Source organism: Protobothrops mucrosquamatus, unplaced genomic scaffold (assembly GCF_001527695.2).
Source record: "Protobothrops mucrosquamatus isolate PMUCROS unplaced genomic scaffold, P.Mucros_1.0 scaffold_233, whole genome shotgun sequence".
Taxonomy (NCBI): domain Eukaryota; kingdom Metazoa; phylum Chordata; class Lepidosauria; order Squamata; family Viperidae; genus Protobothrops; species Protobothrops mucrosquamatus.
The window spans coordinates 121,478-143,244 of record NW_015386309.1 but is presented as its reverse complement, the minus strand read 5'-3'; the positions used below and the strand labels follow the sequence as shown (position 1 = coordinate 143,244).

Sequence of the window (21,767 nt, the reverse complement as noted above, 5' to 3'; positions counted from 1 at the left end):
CCTCGTCCCTGGCGTGTATTTGTCAATAACTCTTTGGCCCAAGGTACTTAACTTGCCTGCCTCTCTCTCTCTTGCCCTTGGTTTAATAAAACAAACCCGGCGTCCCATCCTCCTCTCGTTGTACCGTACGGAGCAGGCTGGCGGGTGTTAGAAACCGCGTTTCCTTCGGAAATCTGCCGCAACTTCTGCTTTTCTCCAAAGTTGCTGTGATTACGGGAAGCGGGAAGTTAGCTTGTTTGGGTATATGTGGTGAGGAGGACGCCAATTCTAAGCCAACATACAAGGATGGTGGGTCCTATTAACTTGAGAAGACCTTATATTGCTTTGGAAGGAATGGAGGCTTTTCCCCCCCTTTTCCCAGGGGTAGTAGTTGCGTTTCTGGATGATGAAATATAAGTGGGATTCTCCTCCCTCCCTCCCTCTCCTCCCCATATACAGTACAGATCAATGCCTAGGGCCTTATAAAGCTAAGGGAAGGGTTTATATTGTCAAAATAAAATTGTATTTTATTGTAGTTACTGTCTTTGCTTGGATAATTATGGAAAAGTTATCTATTAATGTGTAATGTAGGGATCAGCTGGACAGGAGATTCCCAGGCGTGTTTTTTTGTACATCTTGAAAGTTGTCTTTTAATGATGTGAGTTGAGAGCAAGTTTCCAATTAAAGAGTATGAGAGGAAGCATTTTAAATATTTTAACGTGAGCAGGATTCTAAATATGACCTGGGTATTTAGGATGCAAAGCCACAAGAGCTGTCTGTGTTTAGCAAGTTTTGCTTGTCTCACTAGTAGTCATTATGTTTTAAAAGAGGGAAATAGTTAAGTGGAAGGATAAGATTGCAGAATATTATTCTGGCTAGGAAGTTAAGTAATTTGCAGAGCTTTTGCACAATATAGTTTAAAGAGAGCTCTTCTCTACCATCATCTTTCCATAAAGTTCAGTGCATCAGGATATGATGTTGACATGGCATTTTTTTTTATATCTTAAGGTATATGCATATGCCTAAGATTAAATAAGTGCAAAAGACTTGACATTAAAAGGTTCAGGGAATTTTTCTTTTTTTCAGATGATGCAAATACACATATTCAAGTATTAGCTGAAAAGTGCTTGAAATTTCTGTTTAAGTCTCTATCTCTATATTATATATCCCCTAAATATTTTAACTGAATTGTAATTTAAAATACTGCCTTCTTAAAACAGAGAGAGTGGCATATTGCATCATTGTACTTACATTTAATTTATTGCTTACTTTTTGTAACCCAAACTGAATGCCTTCAAATAAAATAAAATTTGTAAATAGCTATATAGTAAAAACAAAAAAAATATTATTATAATGTATCTTAAATTCTATTTATATGCTTGAAGGTGTTCATAGGTGTGAATTGAATTGAATCACATTGGGAATGGGAGAAATCATGGTTTAAATATAACTTTCTCTTTCATGAAATCTACAATATTGGGGTTTTGCAGGTGCTTCAAGTTACCACTTGAATGAGAATTTCTTAAACTTTGAGATATATTTTTTAAAATTGTAATTTTAGAAATATTTACGCTTAGATGTGAAAACAAGTTTTAAATGACTTTATAAGAGTGTAGGTTGGATACCAACAATTTTGTCAACATTTTAAATGGCACTGCTCCGTTGTCTTAAACTGAAAAATATTTTAATATGAAAAGTTTACCAGTAATATAGCCTTTAATGTTCAAAATTGTTTTGTTGGTATTCTGATTTTTTATAGCTGATGCAAGTTTGTTTCTGTTTTTCTTTTCTCAGGTCGCTGTTGCTTGGCAGATGGACCCTAAGTACCACTGAATGTTAGCTCTGGAGTTTTCAAAAGCTCTGCAGTGGCTGGGATGTTGCGCCAGAACGGTGGCACCAACAAGCGTGGTTTAGGATTAACTAAACTGTCTACCTCCAATTTCTTCCCCATCTCTAATACAGGAACTTGGGGGATGGGGCGCAATACCAAAAGTAGTTCTTTGAGCAGCATTAGCTCAAACTCTGATGGCTATGGCAGCATTATTGTGGACCCAGAATATATCATGCAGCTGGTGAACGATGTCAGAAAATTTGCGGATGTTCTACTTTGTTTGAAAGAAGCCATTCTTTCAGAAGGTGTGTCAGATGCTTCTTGGTAACTTCTCATTTGATATGTGTACTTGCAGCGAATTATTTAGTAAAATATGACTCTAGGAATGTTAAGGTGGAACAGTGGTAATCTTCTCTTGGGTATGTTTGTCATTTGCAGGAAATTGTGGCTTTTACTTTGCTAACTTCCTGTGTGAAACATTGCATAGGAACTGAAAGTCAGCAATGAAGGTTTTGATTTAAATGGATTCCTCATTGCTTCTTTAGCTTAGTAATACTTTCATGTATAAATGGCTTTCCCTTGTTATCAAAGTTTTGATAGTTTACTTGAACTTTCTTTCTTAAAATGAACTACCTTTTCAAATCAAAATTGGGTAAGACATTTTTGCCACTTGTCAGCATATGGAAGCAGCAAATGGCTTTCAATTGTGTTTTCTTCTTAGGGGGAAGTAGCTTATTATTTTGCTAAGCAGAAAGGAAGGATTTCACATAATGCTAAGCTGTACTTTAATAGTATTTACAGACTGTACTGTTAGGAAGGTTTTTTTTTAATTTTGAACAATATAAAATATTTATCGCCAGTTATTTCTATTCTACTTAGTAATAATTTAATCTGTGGGATCTGAGATAAAGCAGTAGTTTTCCTATCAAATGAGTGAAGAAAGATGGTTAGTTAAATTCAATCCTTATATGAAAAGATCAAAACAAGCTATTTGGGAATAAATCTGTCTCTCTCGCAATAGGTGAGGCTTCCAGATTGAAATACCTTATATTCTTTGCAAAGTAATTAATGAATCTTTTAAACTGAGCTGTAAGTATTTACTAAGAATATAACCACTTTGTGCAGCATGACCTAATAGGGTGGTTGTGGGAAAAATAGAGGCAAGATAATTGGGTCTGTTTGCTGCCTTGTGTTATATATAAAAAGGTCAGATAAAAACATAATAGACTTCTGTAGTTTTGAAAGAAAGAACTGTTAGTGACCTGTAGATTTCTCTTACAATTAAATCAACTATTGATACAATTGTCAATAGACCAATAGAAATACGATCTCAAAATACATTTACAGATTGTTAAGTTATAACCAATAGTTTTTAAACCTCAGTGGATGAGTTCAAATAACAAACCAAGTAAAATCCACATTATGGCTTCGAATGACATGGGATTCGTATCACAGCATTTGATATAAATTCCATATTATAGTTCTTGCCTGTTACACTGGATAAAGATTGATTACTGTACTTTTAAATTTAAATTTTTAATTTCTACACCTTAAGCAACTTGATGACACTGTGCTTGAAAATATTGCAGAGATTGTATATTAGTGAAATAATTAATGGCCTCACTGAATACAGAATAATTACTACCAAAAGTTCTAATAAATTTTAACTATGCCTTGAGAAACTATATTACTTCTGTTTGGGCTTGTAACAGATAGACACCTTGCAGCTGTTGTTTTTCAGAGAAAAAGTCTTCATGCTGAGGTGAGAATCATAATAAGTATGAATTTTCCCTAGAGAAAATTAAGAGCCTTTGGGGCAGGGGTCTTCAAACTTGGCCCTTTTATGACTTGTGGACTTCAACTCCCAGAATTCCTCAGCCAGGTACTCTGCCTAAGGAATTCTGGGAGTTGAAGTCCACAAGTCATAAAAGTTTGAAGACCCCCCTGCTTTGGGCAAATCTGAATATTGCATAAATTTTATGCAATATTTCTGTGTATTACTTTCCATGAAAGTTTGGATTTTGAGTGGTTTTGATTACGATCTTATATACTCAGATCAATACAAATCTCCCCAAAAGATATATTAGTATAAAAGGAATTATCTTCGGGATCTACTAATGGTAAAAAGTCAACAATATAATGATACATGAAATAATTTGAAGTATATAAAAGGGCGTCTTGTGCTAAAACTGATATAGTAAGATGAGATTGAATTGCAATTAGCTATTTCTCTTTCATATTTTGTAACTGCAAAAATTAATTCAAATGATTCAGTTTGAATACTATTAAATATAACAAAAATGGCTATTGGAAATCTTGATATCTTGATAGGCTTATTTCAGATAAACTACAATAAATATTAAGCATAATTTGGTGAGATGGATGCTATGAGAAGTTATGATTAAGCAAAAATAGAAGCAAATGTTTCTGAGCATATCATTATGGTGAATAAGAAAATGGGAGTGTGCAAAGATAAGGAAAAGTGCCATTAAATTATTTTATAATTTAATATAGATTTCTCCAGTTGGATCCCTCTGAATGTTTTAGACTACAATACCATTGTTGTAGCCACCATGACACATTTACTAGAGTTGTAATAACAGTCTCTTTACCTTATTCTGCAATGCCATTTTAAAAAATTAAAATGCAAAAAAATTCCCTAAAAAGCTATGCATTCTGAACTGAGAATTGCATTGTAAAATCCACTATTAATGAAAGCATAGGAAAAACTACTTTGGTTGATTTATCTATTTTGTACTTACATTCAAATATATGATGATACTAACATTTTATGTGTATTGTTTTGGTAACATCGTTTTGTTTGATGATGGCTGCCTTAAAAGTGTAAAGACATTTAATGGAGCATTGAGTGCTTTTTAAATCACTAACGGAAAAATAATCAACATGATAATATTTTGAAATTAGAATTTACTATATAATGGAAAGGCTTGCTTTTATAAAGCAAATAAAAGGATGGTCAATTTGTGAAAGTGCTTTTTGGCGGGTTCATGAATAGCAGTATTTTTTCAGGCTTCAAAAAGTAATTTGGAATTTGGCTTTCCAGTTTTTTCTCAGGGAGCTCAAATAAGTTCTACAGTTTGATGGTTTTATAAGGTATATTTAACATGGAATATAGTGAGGCCCCTTAGAAAAATTCATAAGTAAACTAAGAATTCAACATTGCTTTCTTTCATCCCAGTGGATACTTTGGGTGGTGCATATCAGTGGTGCTACATGTTAGGATCTTGATTGAATTGATCAAATTTGATACAGGTAGAAAAACAATGTGACAATGCCTTTAACTATTCAGTTTGAAATTAAAAAGCATAATTTTAATGTCACTAAATAAAATATTAGTATGCTTTTAATTTTAATACATGAAACAAGTTAAAAATCTTAATCTTACACTGTATAAGCCGTTCAGATTGCCTCAAAGCATGAGATGAGTGACATATAAATTTTATAAATAATAAGTGATTTCTTGATATAGCCTATTACTGAACCATACACAAATGAATCCAATGAAGGTATATGATAACTAGCATATTTCTCCCAGTATTATCTTTGTGTTTCGCTATATTAACCTGCTCTGCTAAAAAAGAAAAAATCTAAATGATATTTGATTTTTAATTTGATTCAATATTACCATAATCAATTTTCCTGGCACTAATGGATTTTGTTGGGGATGAGAATAGTTTAGGCTGATGATAGCTGCAAGTAGGATTACTTTTCCCTACAACTCACTTACTCTCATATTCATGGAGAAGGGGAAAACATTCATCCCTCCATCTGTTCTACAGATTGGAGGCTAAAATCCAGTAATCTGACATCTCTTGGAGAGATTATCACTATATGCTACTTTCTTCAGGAAACAAGCAGGGTTCTCAGCCTGCTGAATGGTAGACATACAGTAAATGTAACATTTGATGGCAGTTGCTGAGATGGCATCTTCAGTTCCACTTTATAGCCTGCAGTTTGCCCACCTGTATTGCAAGTAAATAAAAAGTTTTCCAGCTTTTGGGGGCTACTAAGTACACTATTGTGAAATGAGCAGTATGTCAGATCACATGTTTCTACTCACACATGGCACCCAATTTTAAAAATATGCACGGGATGCGGAGAAAAATACCCATGCCAAAATAGTCTTGTATGCCAAGATATACAGAAAGGTGCATTTTCCCAAAACACATTAAAATAACAAAAGGTACATATGTACACAGCACATGCAAAAAATCTTTGCATACAATAATATCTCAACTATTGCTTTATAGCGTGCCAAGTCAAGTGAAGCAGGACATTAATTGGATGCCAAGAGGCTTACCTATTAGCAATAATCTAAATGTGAATCCAGGATCTTTTCTACAGTTGATCTTAACTGACAGGAAATCTAAGACTAAGAAAACCTCAGAATATTAGCTTTTCTGTGTATGTAATTCTGATTAGAGAGAATAAACAGCAAAGAAGTACTGTTTCAAAATGGACTCAGTCTATATCTTGTAGTGGGATTCTGGTACTATAGTTTGAATGTTGTGATCATAAAATGTTGTCTCCTAACCCCAGCAAATTGTTTTGATTTTTGTGTGGGGTCTTATCTGTGATATTAAATTATTGCACAATTAGATAAATCATTTTGTATAATCCATGTTCAGACATTTAAACAACTATAACATAGTCTTATCACAAAATTGTAAAAAAACCTAATGTACAGTATTCCAGTGGGTCAGTAAATGTATATGAAAACAAATCCTGTAAATTAAATGTAGTGTATATTTAATTTAGATAATAATCTGTACTTCTTTATGAAGTCTCCAACTGATTTAAAATTATGACCACATCCCCTCCCCACCACATATTTTGCATTCCTTCAGAACAAATGTTCACTTGTTGCTATAGTGTCAAAGATCAACAGTTGGTTAGGGGTATGTTTCTTGAGTAAGAGCGTTCAAATCAACTTCTATGAAGGAACTTTAATTTTTGTTGAATTTAAAATAGTTTATCTTAACAGTGCTTAGTTATTTTACTATGTTTTGATTCTTTGCCACAAATAGTGTTTTCCTAATAGCCATCTCTCTCTGGAGCACATGTTACGAACTGTCATCTTTCAGAAGTTTCTGAACTGCTAACAATCCCTCACTATTGGCTATGTTGGCTGGGCCTGCTAGAATATATTCAGATGACTTTTAGTGTAGTACCAGAGAACAATATTCAGTTACCTGAAAAGTATCCTGTTACCTGTTAAAATAATCTTTTTTCCAACTGTATATCTGTGTAAGACCAGATTTTTTCCATATACTGTATTTCAACCAAAACAACATAACAGACTGAATACCGAAGATATGTGAATCCAGCTGCCTTCTATTAAGCTAGACATTAAAGAGATTTGCAAAAATGTAAAACAATGCCAGTCTTCTCACAATTTTGGGTGAAGAGTTACTTTGAATTAAAAATGATTTATGTTAACATGATTGAAATGATTGGTCCATTAGTGGGAGAAAGTGGCAAGAAGGTGACAAGCAACAGGAAGAAAGCAGGACTACTTAACTTGTTTTTTGCATCTGTCTTTACACAAAGGGAAAAACAGTTCAACCTATCAAAAATACTACCGTAAAAAACAGATTAGAAACAAAAGTTAAGATAGGCAAGAAAATGGTAAGTGAGCACCTGTCCACCCTAGATGAGTTGAAATCACCAGGACCAGATGATTTACACTCCAAGGTTCTGAAGGAACTGGCATATGTGATCTCAGAACCACTGAACTATATCTTTTAAATATCCTGGAGCAAACTACCAGAGGACTGGAAAAGAGCTGATGTAGTTCCCAAAAAAGGGAAAAAATGGATTCTGGAAACTACAGACCTATCAGCCTGACCTCAATACTTGGGAAGATTCTGGAAAAGATAACCCAGCAACTAATCAGTGAACACCTAGAGGAAAACAAAGTCATTACCAAAAGCCAACTTGGGTTTGTCAAAAACAGATCATGCTAGACAAATCTTACTGCATTCTTTGACCAGGTGACAAAATTAGTGGACCAAAGGAACGCTGTGGATATAATTTACTTGGACTTCAGTAAAGTATTTGATAAAGTAGACCACAACCTATTACTTGATAAGATAGAAAAATGTGGGTTATACAGCATCACCACCAGATGGATTCGTGACCGGCCGTACTCAGCGTGTGGTCCTCAGTGGAACTGCATCTACATGGAGGGAAGTGTGTAGTGGGGTGCCCCAGGGCTCTGTGCTGGGCCCAGTGCTCTTCAACATCTTAATCGATGATTTGGATGAGGGGATAGATGGGGAACTCATCAAATTTGCAGATGACACCAAGCTGGCAGGAATAGCCAACACTCCAGAAGATAGGCTTAAGATACAGAAGGATCTTGACAGACTTGAACATTGGGCATTATCTAACAAAATGAAATTCAATGGTGAAAAAAATAAGGTTCACATTTAGGCAAGAAAAACTAAGTGCACAGGTATAGTATAGGTGGTACCTTGCTCAATAGCAGTAACTGTGAGAGGGATCTTGGAGTCCTAGTGGACAATCACTTAAATATGAGCCAGCAGTGTGCTGCAGCTGCCAAAAAAGCCAACACAGTGCTAGGCTCCATTAACAGGGATAGAATCAAGATCACGTGAAGTGTTGATACCACTTTAAAATGCCTTGGTAAGGCCACACTCGGAATACTGCATCCAGTTTTGGTCACCATGATGTAAAAAAGATGTTAAGATTCTAGAAAGAGTACAGAGAAGAGCAACAAAGATGGTTAGGGGACTGGAGGCTAAAACATATAAGGAACGGTTGCTGGAATTGGGTATGTCTGGTTTAATGAAGAGAAGGACGAGGGGTGACCTGATAGCAGTGTTCCACAAAGAAGAGGGAGTCAAGCTATTCTCCAAAGCACTTGAAGGCAGGACAAGAAGCAACGGATGGAAACTAACCAAAGAGAGAAGCAACCTAGAACTAAGGAGAAATTTCCTGACAGAACAATTAATCAGTGGAATAACTTGCCTCCAGAAGCTGTGAACGCTCCAACACTGGAAGTTTTTAAGGACAGACTAAACAGCCATTTGTCTGAAATGGTATAGGGTTTCCTACCTGAGCAGCGGGTTGGACTAGATTGCCTCCAAGGTCCCTTCTAACTTTTATTATTATTATTATTATTACTATTATTATTATTATTATTATTATTATTATTATTATTATTATTATTATTATTATTATTATTATTATTATTATCTTTTATTCATTAAACATGAACCTCAGTCAACTGAACATTCAAATTGGCTGGCGCTGATGGTTGACACGAGTTGCTAACAGCATCCTAGGTGTCAACCAGGTATCTCCTTAAAATATAAGATGTTCCGAGTACCACAGTTTTTTGTAACATTGCTGGAGTTATTGCAGGAAGCTGCAGTTTCTTGATGTATTTTGCAAAGTTTTTGGACATAGTTTCCAGTGCCCCGATGACAATGGGCACACTGTTAACACGTTTCATCCATAATCGCACAGTTTCGATGCCCAGGTTGCGATATTTCGTAATTTTTTCCAGTTCTTTTTCTTCGACTCTGGCATCTCCTGGTACAGCAGGTATTATTATATGCAATGAGTTAATTATTACTTTTAAATGAATAAATCTTTTAACAATTTCTCATTCTTGTTAGCTCCACTGTGCAGACTAGACCAAAAAATCAACTCCATGTTCCCCCCCCCTTGTTTTGATAATGAATCTAGCTATCTCTATCAAGGTCATCTTCCTTACTCTCTATACATTTAATTTCTAATACAGTATATGCATAATGTATTCTATATGGATAGATGTAACCCACATAAACAAAGATTATTTGCGTTCCTCAATAATTTGTAAGAATGTAAAGGTGCCCTGAGAGCAAAAAGTTTAAGAACCACTGCTATATGTAGTATTTCATTCAGGAACCAAAATGAATCTTGCTCCATAAAGAACACTTTTGTGCTGTAATTCGTAACATAATAGTTGAAACACAATAATCACTTCCTGCTAATAGCAGTATTTTTAAATCTAGATTTTTAATGTCGAAACTGTGGATTATATTGCTGTCTTCCCAAATGTGGTTAGGCTGGATGAGATTGATTTTAAGACTTGGGAAAAAATTATTGACATAATAAAGGATAGAGCTTTCTGCTGTTTTCTTCCAGTTTCTGGTAAAAAATTGGCTAAAATGGGTTCATTTAACAATTGTCATGTTCGCTTAACAACTGCCAGAAAAAAGGTCATCGAATTGGCACAGCCATGTGGTAACCTGCTTAATGATGACCATGACTTATAACCATAATTCCGGGCTCAATTATGGTAGTAATTTGAGGCTGGCCTGTTCTATTGTGGAGTTCTAAAGCTTTGCTCCAGATAATTTTTTTCATTTTACTTTTTAATTTCATAGTTATGAAAAAGCAAAATCCCAGAGTCATCTTTCATTGGTATGCTTTTAGCAATGTAACAATTGCTTTTAGCAGTGTAACAATTTAAGTAATGCATAAGACAAACATATTAAACAATTTATTACTGTTTGGACAAGTTATATATTTAATGTTGTTTGTCAGCTTCCTTGAGTCTATCGGGCAATCCTATAGAACAAAACAAATAATAATAATACAAAAAGGCCTGGAAATTTATATCATAGACAAAACAGCTAAAGGATATATAGCACAGGAGTACTTTTCCTCAAATTTTGGTGAAAGAAAGATTACGGTAATTCAAATTTTAAAAAAGAAACTATATCCACAATCCATTGTAAATCAAGTGTATTTTGTTATTTCTGTATTATATAATATTCTACTGATGCCCATTTCCTAAAAATCCATAATACTGTGTGCTTGTTAAATTCTAACTAGTGAGATACTAAAATCTTTGACAAAGATAGGACTAAATTCATGTTAACAACCATATTTTACAGCAAAATATCATAGACAATTCAAAACATGTCAATTGATATTTTCCTAATTGTATTTCCTACAGGATATTTTAAAAAGATCTTAAGATATTTAAAATAACAGTTTTGTAGTATTAACCATGTTTTGAGATCAGTTATCTCAGTTGATCGATCTAAATCAATTGATTGAGATAATCTACAATTTCCAGAGGTTTTTAAACAGAAATAACAGTTTTGTTATTTCAAAGTTGTGCAATTGGTAGCAGTTTAATTTGCTTCCTTCAAAATGGTATGAAGTTTCTTAGAAGTTAATTTTTTTATGACCCTTAACAAATACAAGAATATCAGAAACAACAATGTAGAAGACAAAAGAACTTAGATAACAAGTGCTTAAACTGAGCTGTTCAGAAGCCTTTTTGAGGTAAATCCACAATCAATAACTATAGTTTGAAAGAAGGAAAACCTTTCTCATGCAGTGTACTTTAATTTGTCATCATTTTCCATATGAAGAATGCCTCACCAAAATTGATTTATTTTAAGCAAGAAATTTACAAGATTTGGCTACTAAACTTAATTACTACTGGCCTATATACAAATGCTTACATTATTTCTGAAATATTCTTTTTCTTTGGAGAAATAAACATAGAATTTCTGGTCAGCTCCATTTCAAGTACTACATAGAGTCTCTTGTATAGTTATTAGTGTTTGATAGAGATATATAGCTAATTATTTCCTCCAGCTGAATGTACTAGTAGTATAGTTGAAAATATTAGCAGCAATATTAGAATCATCTGCACCAGTGATATAGCAGAATATGAATAACCATTTCATTATAAAATGTGTAAGCCTAAAAACATTATTTTCATTCACTACATAAGTAAACATTTCAGCAGTCAACATTTACAGCAAAGTAAAGGATTAGAGAAGCAAAGTTTCATAAACATTTCCTGCAAGATCAGTCCACTTCCTGAAGTTTTCTTTGTGACAATGACATGTTTGTTTAAGACTTAGGCTGTTGTGATGTTCTACACAATTGCGAAACAGTTTTTTCTCCCTCACTGTCTTTAGAAATAGTGATTTAAGATGTCTCAGCAAATGGCAGCAGTTAAGTGATCTTGTCTGGACAGTACTTGGATGGGAGACCACAAGTGAATCCAAGGTTACATTGGGAAGTTGAAAAAGTCTCAGTATACAATACTTTTATATTATTGCTAACAAAATATATAGGTAGTCCTGAACTTGCGACTGCAATGGATCCTGCCCATTAGGATTGTAAGACATGACAATTGTAAAGCACTTCATGACATGACTGATTTGATTGTATGATCCTTTTTTGTAGTGGTGGTTAAGTGGATCTGTGGTCTTAACCAAAGTAAACTGCTTTTTCAGCAAAAATGGCATAAATTGAGTCACTTGACTGCAAATGGCTGTAAACGCAGGGTGGTTGCTAACTTTCTGAAATGTCATGTGACTGCAGGGGAGGGCAGCCATTGGAACTTTGGAATGGTGTTGTAAATCAGCGACCTATAGGACATATATAAAGTCACTAGGAGTTGAGCTTGACACATAGGGAAGTTTGCCTTACCAAGTTAAGACTGTACATAATACGAAAGACTAAACCATCCCAGTATTTCATATTGTAAAGTTTAGTCATGAGTTTTCAGACTTCAGAATGCTTCCACAGAAATTTTGGAAATTCAGCAACCTTTTGGAAATTTAGCAAATTTTCTAGAAGTGGAGAACACAAATCCTAAATTATAATTGAAAGATTAATGTGTGGAGCCGGCAGCAAAATGTTCACTCTTGACGGTCCAGCTTTCACAGCCATATGTTACAACTGGAAAAACCATATACTTAATAAATTCATAATGCACATAATGTTTTTGTTCTTTGATATTTTGTCAAGGTTTGCTATAACCTTTTTCCTAACTGGCAAGGATTTGTTTTCTTGGCTAATGTCACCAATGTTTTGAGTCTAGAAAGGTAGAGTTAATTGCTATCTCAAATTTGTATCTTTTATTGGGCTGATACTCAGTATTATTTCAAGAAGAGGTTCCTTAAGTCTTCCTCATTTCCAGGGATCAAAGAGCTTATTGAAATGTCCCCCAACAACCTTAATATCAATGTCAAATAAACTTTTATTAATACAATAAAAATTCAGTAGCACCAAAAATAGTAAAACGAAAAAATGTTTAGAAAAATTGAAGTCACTTAAAAAAGAGAAGACAAATTGGCTATATGAGTTTATAAGAACAGAATCCTTGAGAAATGATCATAAAATGGTTGCACATCTAAACAACAAAATTAAGTGTTTCTTGCTTGCATGCACTTCAGTTCTTCCTCAATCTTATATCTTGTTTACTTCTTAAGTTCCGTTCTTCATCCCACTTCTGTTTTTCACTTATTTTTGTTTTCTTCTTTCTTATTGAGCATCGTAATTCCCTTTGGCTCATGTTTTTTCTCATTTTTTCCAACATTTCTTTGTACTTCTGGATATATTTCATATATTTCATTTGTCAGGACTTGCTCTTATATAGCATTTCCTTTGTTTTAATCACACACACACACACACATTTGGCAACAGAAGGAGCAAATGTGGGCTTAGATACTGAGTTATTACCAGAGCTTGTGACTAAACAGCTGAAATAATAAACATGAACATCAAAAAGAATTCAGAGTTTATCATAAATTACTTTTTATTGATTTTTAAATCTATTTAATATTTATATGTTATATATTAAATATTAAATAATAACCAATATTTATCTAGTATTTTACAATATGGAAACAGCAGATTTAAATTACTTTTGGATTTTTATTTGAAGGAATTTTTCTTAAAGTTTTTACTAAATAACTGATCTTGAAGTAATGGGAACAATTATTTTGTCTTTGGTCTTAGGAGTAGGCATGAACGTTCCTTGATTTCTCTGTTGATTTGTCTTTGAGGATAATTTTAGAAATGACTTAGTAAACTAATGAGATATTTCTCTCTACACTTCTGATATTTTTGTCTTTTTTCAGATCTTTCTTTTTTAACTATTCCATTTAATCTTCATTGCAATTCTGGCTTTCTTCCTTAACCAGATTATTGTGCTCACTGAATTTCTTCAGTTCTTAGATTGATTTTGAAAGACGTTCCGTATTTTACATTTTAATGTTCTAAAATAGTTTTGTAATCCATCTTATGTATGCTCTTGTTTTATTAAATAAGTGGGTATACCTTCTTTTGAAGGTTAGAAATAAAGCAGAAGATAACATGCTTTGGAAATAGTAATGATTTTGATGTGTTGCAGTTTGTGTGTGTTGACCTATCTAAGGCACATTCATATTAGTAGTTTTGAGCCTTTGCTTGATGCCTTTACATATTTAAAAATGAAAAAAATGATTAATTTTTAAAACTGTATAATTTAATCTGAAATTTGATCTGAAAAAAAGCATTTTACATAATTACATGCATTTTACATAAAATCTTTTTTTTTTTTGCAATGTATCTTCTGTGTATAGGAGGGATGAAAAATGTTATTTGTAGCATTGGGATAGGCAGAAATGGAATATAATGAAATTGACCACTGTAATAAGAAATGAGGAGTGATATAATTGTAGGCAAATTGAACTTTACTTTGCAGTAGATCAGGGGGTTCCCAACTGACATTCCAGGGGGTGCGAAAACTTGTGTTTTCAAAATTATAGTGTATGTGCATAATTTGTTGCCGTTATTTTGAACTTTTGTAAGGGGTGCGAGAATATATCAGAAGTGTTCTAGGGGTGCGGGGTAAAGAAAAGGTTAGGAACCACTGCAGTAGATGAACACATCTGCTTATCCATGACTTATAGGAATGTGTTAATTTTGTGGTGCTCATTAAATAATTTCAAAGTAAATGAGAATGTAGTGTACAGGTCATCACTTGAGAAAATAAGTCCTGGCATAAACATTTATGACATTGGAAACTTTTGATCTTCTATATATTATACTTAATTTGGAATTTTCTGGGAATTTTCTCTTTGATCTTGGCTTGAAATGATAAGCTCATGGCTTTTATTTGCTTCCATAATAATATTTTGAAAATGATAAGCTCATGACTTATCATTTGCTTCCATAGTAATATTTTGGAATTATTCAGTTATGAATTTTGTTTCCCAAAAACTAATTGTTGTAGTCCATTCTGATTTTTTTATATCTTCAAAATTTGAAAGACTCAAAATACAATATGGATGAAGAGTAGATTCAGTCAAATTCTGAATTAGAGTGAGTTTGTTTGTTTGTTTGTTTGATTGCTTTAGACTGATTCTGTGGCTATATTAGATGAAGCAAGATACCTGTGAAGTGATCTTATCTAAGTTCATTATGAGTTTCCTTAAACAACTTGATGGGAATGAGTGCTGCTACAATATAGCACTACTTTTTAATTTTGTTTCTTCAGTATGGGCAGAGGGAGGTCAGAGGCCATTCATTTTTAAACAGTCAGAAAGACTTATGCTTTCCAGCCTAATTCCAAATACCTGTATGTAATCTTTTATAATGCAATATATTTTTCACAAAAGGGTATTGTTGCACTGTCTGCAATTCTCATAACATTGATCGCTGAAAAACAGTAGGGAAGATTAATGAATCTTTTGAATCTTTTCAAAACTAGAACCAGTCACGACAAAACAGTGCTCCAGTCAATCGTGAGGCTGTATCACTCAATTTTGACTGAGGTTAGAACACCTTGTTCAAATTGCAGAATGGGATGCCTTAGAGGCTTAGTGTTTTAGCCTCAAAATATTTTGTAATATATTTATCAATTCTTGTGTGCTTCCTGTTGTGATTCTGAGAAATTTAGCATTCACAGTGAAAAATATAGTAACCATGAACCAACTGTTCAAAGCTGTTAAATGAAACTCCAATATATAGCATATTCAGATAGCATTAATGGGAGTAACATTTCTGGGAATTGTTGCATGGATTCTTGATAAGATAGATTTCAGTGTTGCATTCTGTTTGATACTGTTTAAAAATGGTTGGAAATTGAAAAAACATCAGAATTTTTTTTATATAAACAGCCTAAAATATAAATGACCTAGATGAGGCTCATAAACGATCTAGATGAGGGAATACAACGGGAATGTATCAAATTTGCAGATGATACTAAGCTGGCAGGAATAGCCAACACCCTAGATCAGAGGTAGGCAACCTTGGCTCTTTTATGACTCGTGGACTTCAACTCCCAGAATTCCTGAGCCAGTATGGGAGTTGAAGTCCACGAGTCATAAAAGAGCCAAGGTTGCCTACCCCTGCCCTAGATGATAGGCTCAAGATCCAGACAGACCTGAACACTGGGCCCTAGCTAACAAAATGAAATTCAATGTAGAGAAAAGTAAACTCTTACACTTAGGCAAGAAAAACCAAAAGTACACATATAGATTGGGTGAAACCATGCTTAATAGCAGCAACTGTGAGAGGGATCTTGGGAGTCTTAGTGGACAATCAATTAAATATGAGCCAACAGTGTGCAGCAGCAGCCAAAAAAGCCAATGCAATCCTAAATTGCATTAACAGAGGGATTCAGTCAAGATCACCACTCTATAAAGCCTTAGTAAGACCACACCTAGAATACTGGAACCAGTTTTGGTCCCCACACTATAAAAAAGATGTTGAGATTCCAGAAAAAGTGCAGAGAAGAGCAACAAAGATGATTAGGGGACTGGAGGCCAAAACATATGAAGAACGATTACAGGAACTGGGCATGGCTAGTCTAGCGAAGAGAAGGACCAGGGGAGACATGATAGCAGTGTTCCAATATTTGAGGGGCTGTCACAGAGAGGAGGGAGGTCATCCTATTTTCCAAAGCACCTGAAGGCCAGATAAGGAATAACGGGTGGAAACTGATCAAAGAGAGATTCAACCTGGAAATGAGAAATTTCCTGACAGTGAGAATAATCAACCAATGGAACAGACTGCCTTCAGATGTTGGTGCTTCCATTCAGAAATTATATGTTTAAAATTAGAAAATAGTTAAATTATATTGTTCACAAAAAATAGAAGCAAAAGGAGAGCAACCTTCGACATCTATGGATGGAGCTAGAAAAAAATATTTCTTGACAGGTTTTTAATACGATCCATTGCCATTTGATAATCCTTCTAAAATGAAGTTGAAAAGCCTTTAATTCAAAGATTGATACCTGAAACAATTCACTAAGACATGTGGTATTGATGACTGATCCTTTTAAACAGGAACAAATATGGTCTTTCAGAGTGGCATTATTATATCTGCCCTCCAGATTTGTAGATAGTGTATCATTATGTCTATTGTGGAAAAACATAATAATAATAATAATAATAATAATAATAATAATAATAATAATAATAATAATAATAATAAAGTTGGAAGGGACCTTGGAGGTCATCTAGTCCAACCCCCTGCTCAGGCAGGAAACCCTATACCATTTCAGACAAATGGCTGTCCAGTCTCTTCTTAAAAACTTCCAGTGTTGGAGCATTCACCACTTCTGGAGGCAGGTTGTTCCACTGGTTAATTATTTGTGGAATAGACAGAAGATTAATAAAGTAGCAGCCTAATATAAATAACATTTTGCGAAGAGCATCCTTATAAGAGTATGGACCAAAATTCTCTCTGCAGATTGGAATTGGGTGTATACTGCTTTATTCCAGTGACATTTTGTAGAATTAAACATGGAGCGAAAAACTACAATAATTTAAAGCTTTCTCTGTGTTATTTTTGTCTGAGGAAGTTAGCTTGTCCATAAGCAGTAAGAGTACAAGAAACATTCCTGGTATCTTAATTTATAAAGTCGTACAGTGCCTCTATAAAAGGGAGACCTGTTTTAAATTTGTGGAAATATTTAGAACACAAGTGAGATAAAGCATCACTCTTACATATTTTTTTATGGGCAATGTCTAATGCTCTTAAGTCTTTATACAGACAGACTGATGCACCATAAAGCATTAGGCTTAGGACCTTTGCCTTAAAGAGCTTTACTGGTGCAGGAGCTTGCAAATTAAGGTAATATGTTGGTGGATTTTGTATGTACATGATTTGTTTGTTTATTTACAGTCTCAGACCAATAATTAAAAATACATAAAACAGAACACACAAAAAACACATTTAGAGAGAGTGTAAGTGAATGGGTCTGAAACTGTTATCGGAAGGGGCATTCAACAGTTTCTATTAGCTATTGATAAAATTTTGCAAATTTTTGGGAGGTAACTGAAAATTGATTACAAAAAAGGTACCTAAGATAGTGTCTTTTATTAAATTTTTCCATGTTGAAGATGATTGGTAGATAACTCCTAAATACTTAAACTTCCTTCACTTGCTTGATGATGGTACTTGATTTGCAGAAGAGAAAAAGGAGTTAACAGTGGTTTATCACAAGTGTAAGGTTTGCTTGATAGCGTTTTTATGAATGAGGACACAGTTTCTTTAAGGAAAGCTGGTAGTACTGAAGAAATTGGCATTGGTTATAACTAAATGAGAACATAAATGTTGTAAGACTGTCACCCCAATTGGTATTGCTGTGGTTCATAGTTCCTGTGAATTGACTTTTATAATTGATTGTTAATGTTTGTTCTGGGAAATTATGATTAAAGCCTATAGCTTAATTAGTAATACTTTTTCCTCTTTTTAAAATGCCACAACACTTTAAAGCAGATTTTAAAGAAGTTTAAAATAATCTGCATCAATTTTAATTGTTTGATGTGTTTATAATGTTGTTACTGGCTTTCATCCCATTCTGGTAAAAAACAAAATCTTTGCTTTACTAGACAATGGAAGATTAAGTTCCCTTTTTCAAGACTGGGTCAGATAAGGCTACTTTAGAGTAGGTCAAGCTGGACTGGATCATTTAAAGAAATACAGTTCCTCCATTGAAATAAATGATTGAGTAAAAAGTGATATTCCAGGAAAGATGGAAGTGTGTTAAAATAGGAAAAGATATCCATGAAATGAAGTGAGGATTAGGATATAGCAGTGATAGCGAACCTTTTAGAGACCGAGTGCCCAAACTGCAACCCAAAACCCACTTATTTATTGCCGGGTGCCAGGTGGGCGTGGCCCACTGGGTCGGCAGGGCTGTGGTGGTCATGGCAGACTGGGTGGGTGTGGCCAAGGTGGGCATGGTCACCTTGGTGTTGCTTGTGGGGAGGAACGCCTGTGGGGATCGGGCAGGGTTGGGGGAGATCCAGGAGGTGTCTGGCAGGTGGGGCAGTGGGCAGGAGGCTCGTCCTGCGGGGTGGGGCGAGGCAGGGTGGGGGTGCCATTGTCGCAGGGCAAGGCAAGGCAGGGGCCGGGGTGGCTGCTGCCTGACACCATCGGCCCCCGCACACATAGGTCAGCGAGCGCAAGGGGGCTGACAGTGTCTGTCAGCAGCCACAGCCTGCCAGCCCCTCGACCGGCGCACTCTACCGCCAGCAGTTCAGAGAAGCTGCCTTTGAGCTGGACGGACGGCCGACAGCTGAGGAGGCGATGCAGTGGGTGGTACCCAGGAAAAGGAGAGCATGCGAAGCCAGGAGGGATGGGATGGGGGGAGGGAAACCAGCCGTGCTGGGATGCATCCGGCCATGTGGGACCTCGGCGAGTTAGCAGGCAGCTGGTTAAAGAGGGACGGTTGCCATCTCGGGCATGGCGCGTGTGCCCACAGAAAGGGATCTGAGTGCCGCCTCTGGCACACGTGCCATAGGTTCGCCACCACTGGGATATAGCATTAAACCAGGATTGCTACTGAAAAAGTTTTGGTACCAGTTTGTACTGCTGCTGTGTCTTCAGATTAACATATAGGAGAGAGCTTAATTTGATAATTTCTGTTAAAACCCTTCAGTATTCAAGTGAACTGTTATTATATGAAATTAAGTACACATCTGAGTACTTAACTTTGTTTTACCCTATATGAAATTAAATAAACACATCTGAGCTCTTTCTGTTTAACATAGTGTGATCATCATGTTGATGCTACATTTTAGATATTTTGAATGTATAAATTCTGTAAAACATAGAAAACAATAAATGAGAATATATTTCAGCTTCTGCTACATTGATAGAAATGAAGTTTTAGTAAAACAGATCATGTTCTTTCCTGTCTTTTGTGACATATACAGTAAATTAGACACTAAATTACAGTAGGTCATGAGAAAAATTTTATATACATACTGGGGTTGCATTCTGTCAGGATGTAGATTGTTTTTATCTTTCATACATGGAGCTCTGATAAAATTTAAATATTTTGTGAAATAATATATGGACATAATTAAACAAACTAGATTTTAGTACTGAAAGATAACTTTCTGAAGTTACCTTTTCAGTGCTGTGAGTGTTCAAAATTACAACTGAAAAAAAATGAGTTATGGCCATTTTTCAAACTTATGACCATTGCAGCATCCCCTTGGTCATGTGATCAAAATTCAGATGCTTGGCAACTGACTCCTATTTAGGACAGTTGCAGTGTCCTGAGGTCATGTGCNACAAGCAAAGTCAATGGGAAAGCTAGATTTACTTAACAACTGTGTTTCTAACTTAACAATTGTAGTGATCCACTTAACAACTGTGGCAAGAAAGGTCGTAAAATGGGGCAAAATTCACTTAAATGTCTCAGTAACAGAACTTTTGGGTTCAATTGTGGTCATAAGTCGAAGACTACCTATATTGTAAATTATGACTTGTAGCAGTTCTGCAGATAGGCAGAGGTTTTATCATCTCTTATTGGCTGATTTCTTTCACTGAAGATGCATGATGTTTCTTTGGTGTAAAAAATATGTTCCACTAATAGGCTAGGAGCAAGTCATATTGCATGCCTCTTTTAAGAACTAGCAAACTCATTATTTCCTGATGTTTTGAAATATAACTCCTCTAATCCCTTGCCATTGGCTATGCAGACTGTGATATTTGGGGATTACCCAAAACATTTAAAGATTTTGAGTGTTACCTATTCATGGATATTTTTATTTCATAAAATTGGTCTCTGAAATTGAATATAAAGTACTTTTATAGAATATTTGTGACTATGATGATGTTTTAATAATTGGCTTCTTCCATTCTCATGGACAATTCTTGCTTGCCTGGAATCATCTTGATATTTTGAATTTCATGTAATTTGCCCTTTGGCAATAATCCAGTTTTAATGTTTGCAAATGGATATATATCCATGTGCAAACACATTTCTTTCGTAAATACATGTGCGTTGTACTATAGGTATAGAGTTGTAATAAAATCATGGGTGGACAACCCACAGACTGCATGTGATCCAAATTCTGTCCTTATTGCCTCTAAAGTAACGTAGAAACAGTTTCATATGAAAGTGTTAGGTTTAAGTAAAATAAGTTGATATATGAAAAAATTTGGAATACTATATAAGGTTTAATAAGCAAACTTTATAAATGTTTCAGAAAAATATGAAACTGACCTATTGCTAAATTGTACCATTTTCTTGTCAAATGCTCCACGTAATATTAAAGTAGTCCAAGCACTTAAATGAATTGTCCTGTATATTTCAATTTCAGAAAAAGCAAATTGGGCAATAGTTATATGAAAAGAGTAGTATTGTTTCTTCACAGGCTTTAGGATCATTTAAAAGTACTTGACTGAACACTTCTGGAGGAAAAATATTGTGCTTCTTCATACATTTATGTCATAAAATTTTAATTTATATTTTGGGTAGGGTGTTTTTATTGATTAACAGCTTGCTGATTTCTTTCTGGTCAAGTTCATATTTTGAGTGCAGCTCTTGAATCACAGAAGGTTGGCTATGGAAGAAATAAATTAATCTAGGTGAAGAAATAGAAGACTTTAATTCTCTTTGATTTAATGAGAATAAAATGGATTCCATTTGAATATCTTTTTTTTTTGCTGAATGATTATAACTAAAAATGCTTTTAATTTGGAGAAGAGAGAAAATCCATAGTGGAACATCTGACATTTCCCAGAGTCTCGGTAACTATGGCGCATAGTGGCTAGATAAGTTCTTTGTTTCTGCACTTTTTGTAGTTTTAACTACATCAAGATTAACATAGTTGGAAGGAATATTGTCTGCTCTCAAGGGGCAACATTTTAATGCTT

At 34.7% G+C, this 21,767-nt stretch overlaps 1 protein-coding gene across 1 annotated transcript in view; it reads left to right on the top strand.

Annotated features, from left to right (window-relative positions):
* The window catches only part of ARHGAP29 (Rho GTPase activating protein 29), a 48,194-nt gene that overhangs the window by 721 nt on the left and 25,706 nt on the right, over positions 1–21,767 (top strand). The window contains exon 2 of the mRNA XM_015829268.1: positions 1,774–2,115. Coding sequence (XP_015684754.1) covers positions 1,854–2,115 — 262 coding nt within the window. The 5' untranslated portion in view covers positions 1,774–1,853. The remainder of the gene's footprint in view (positions 1–1,773; positions 2,116–21,767) is intronic.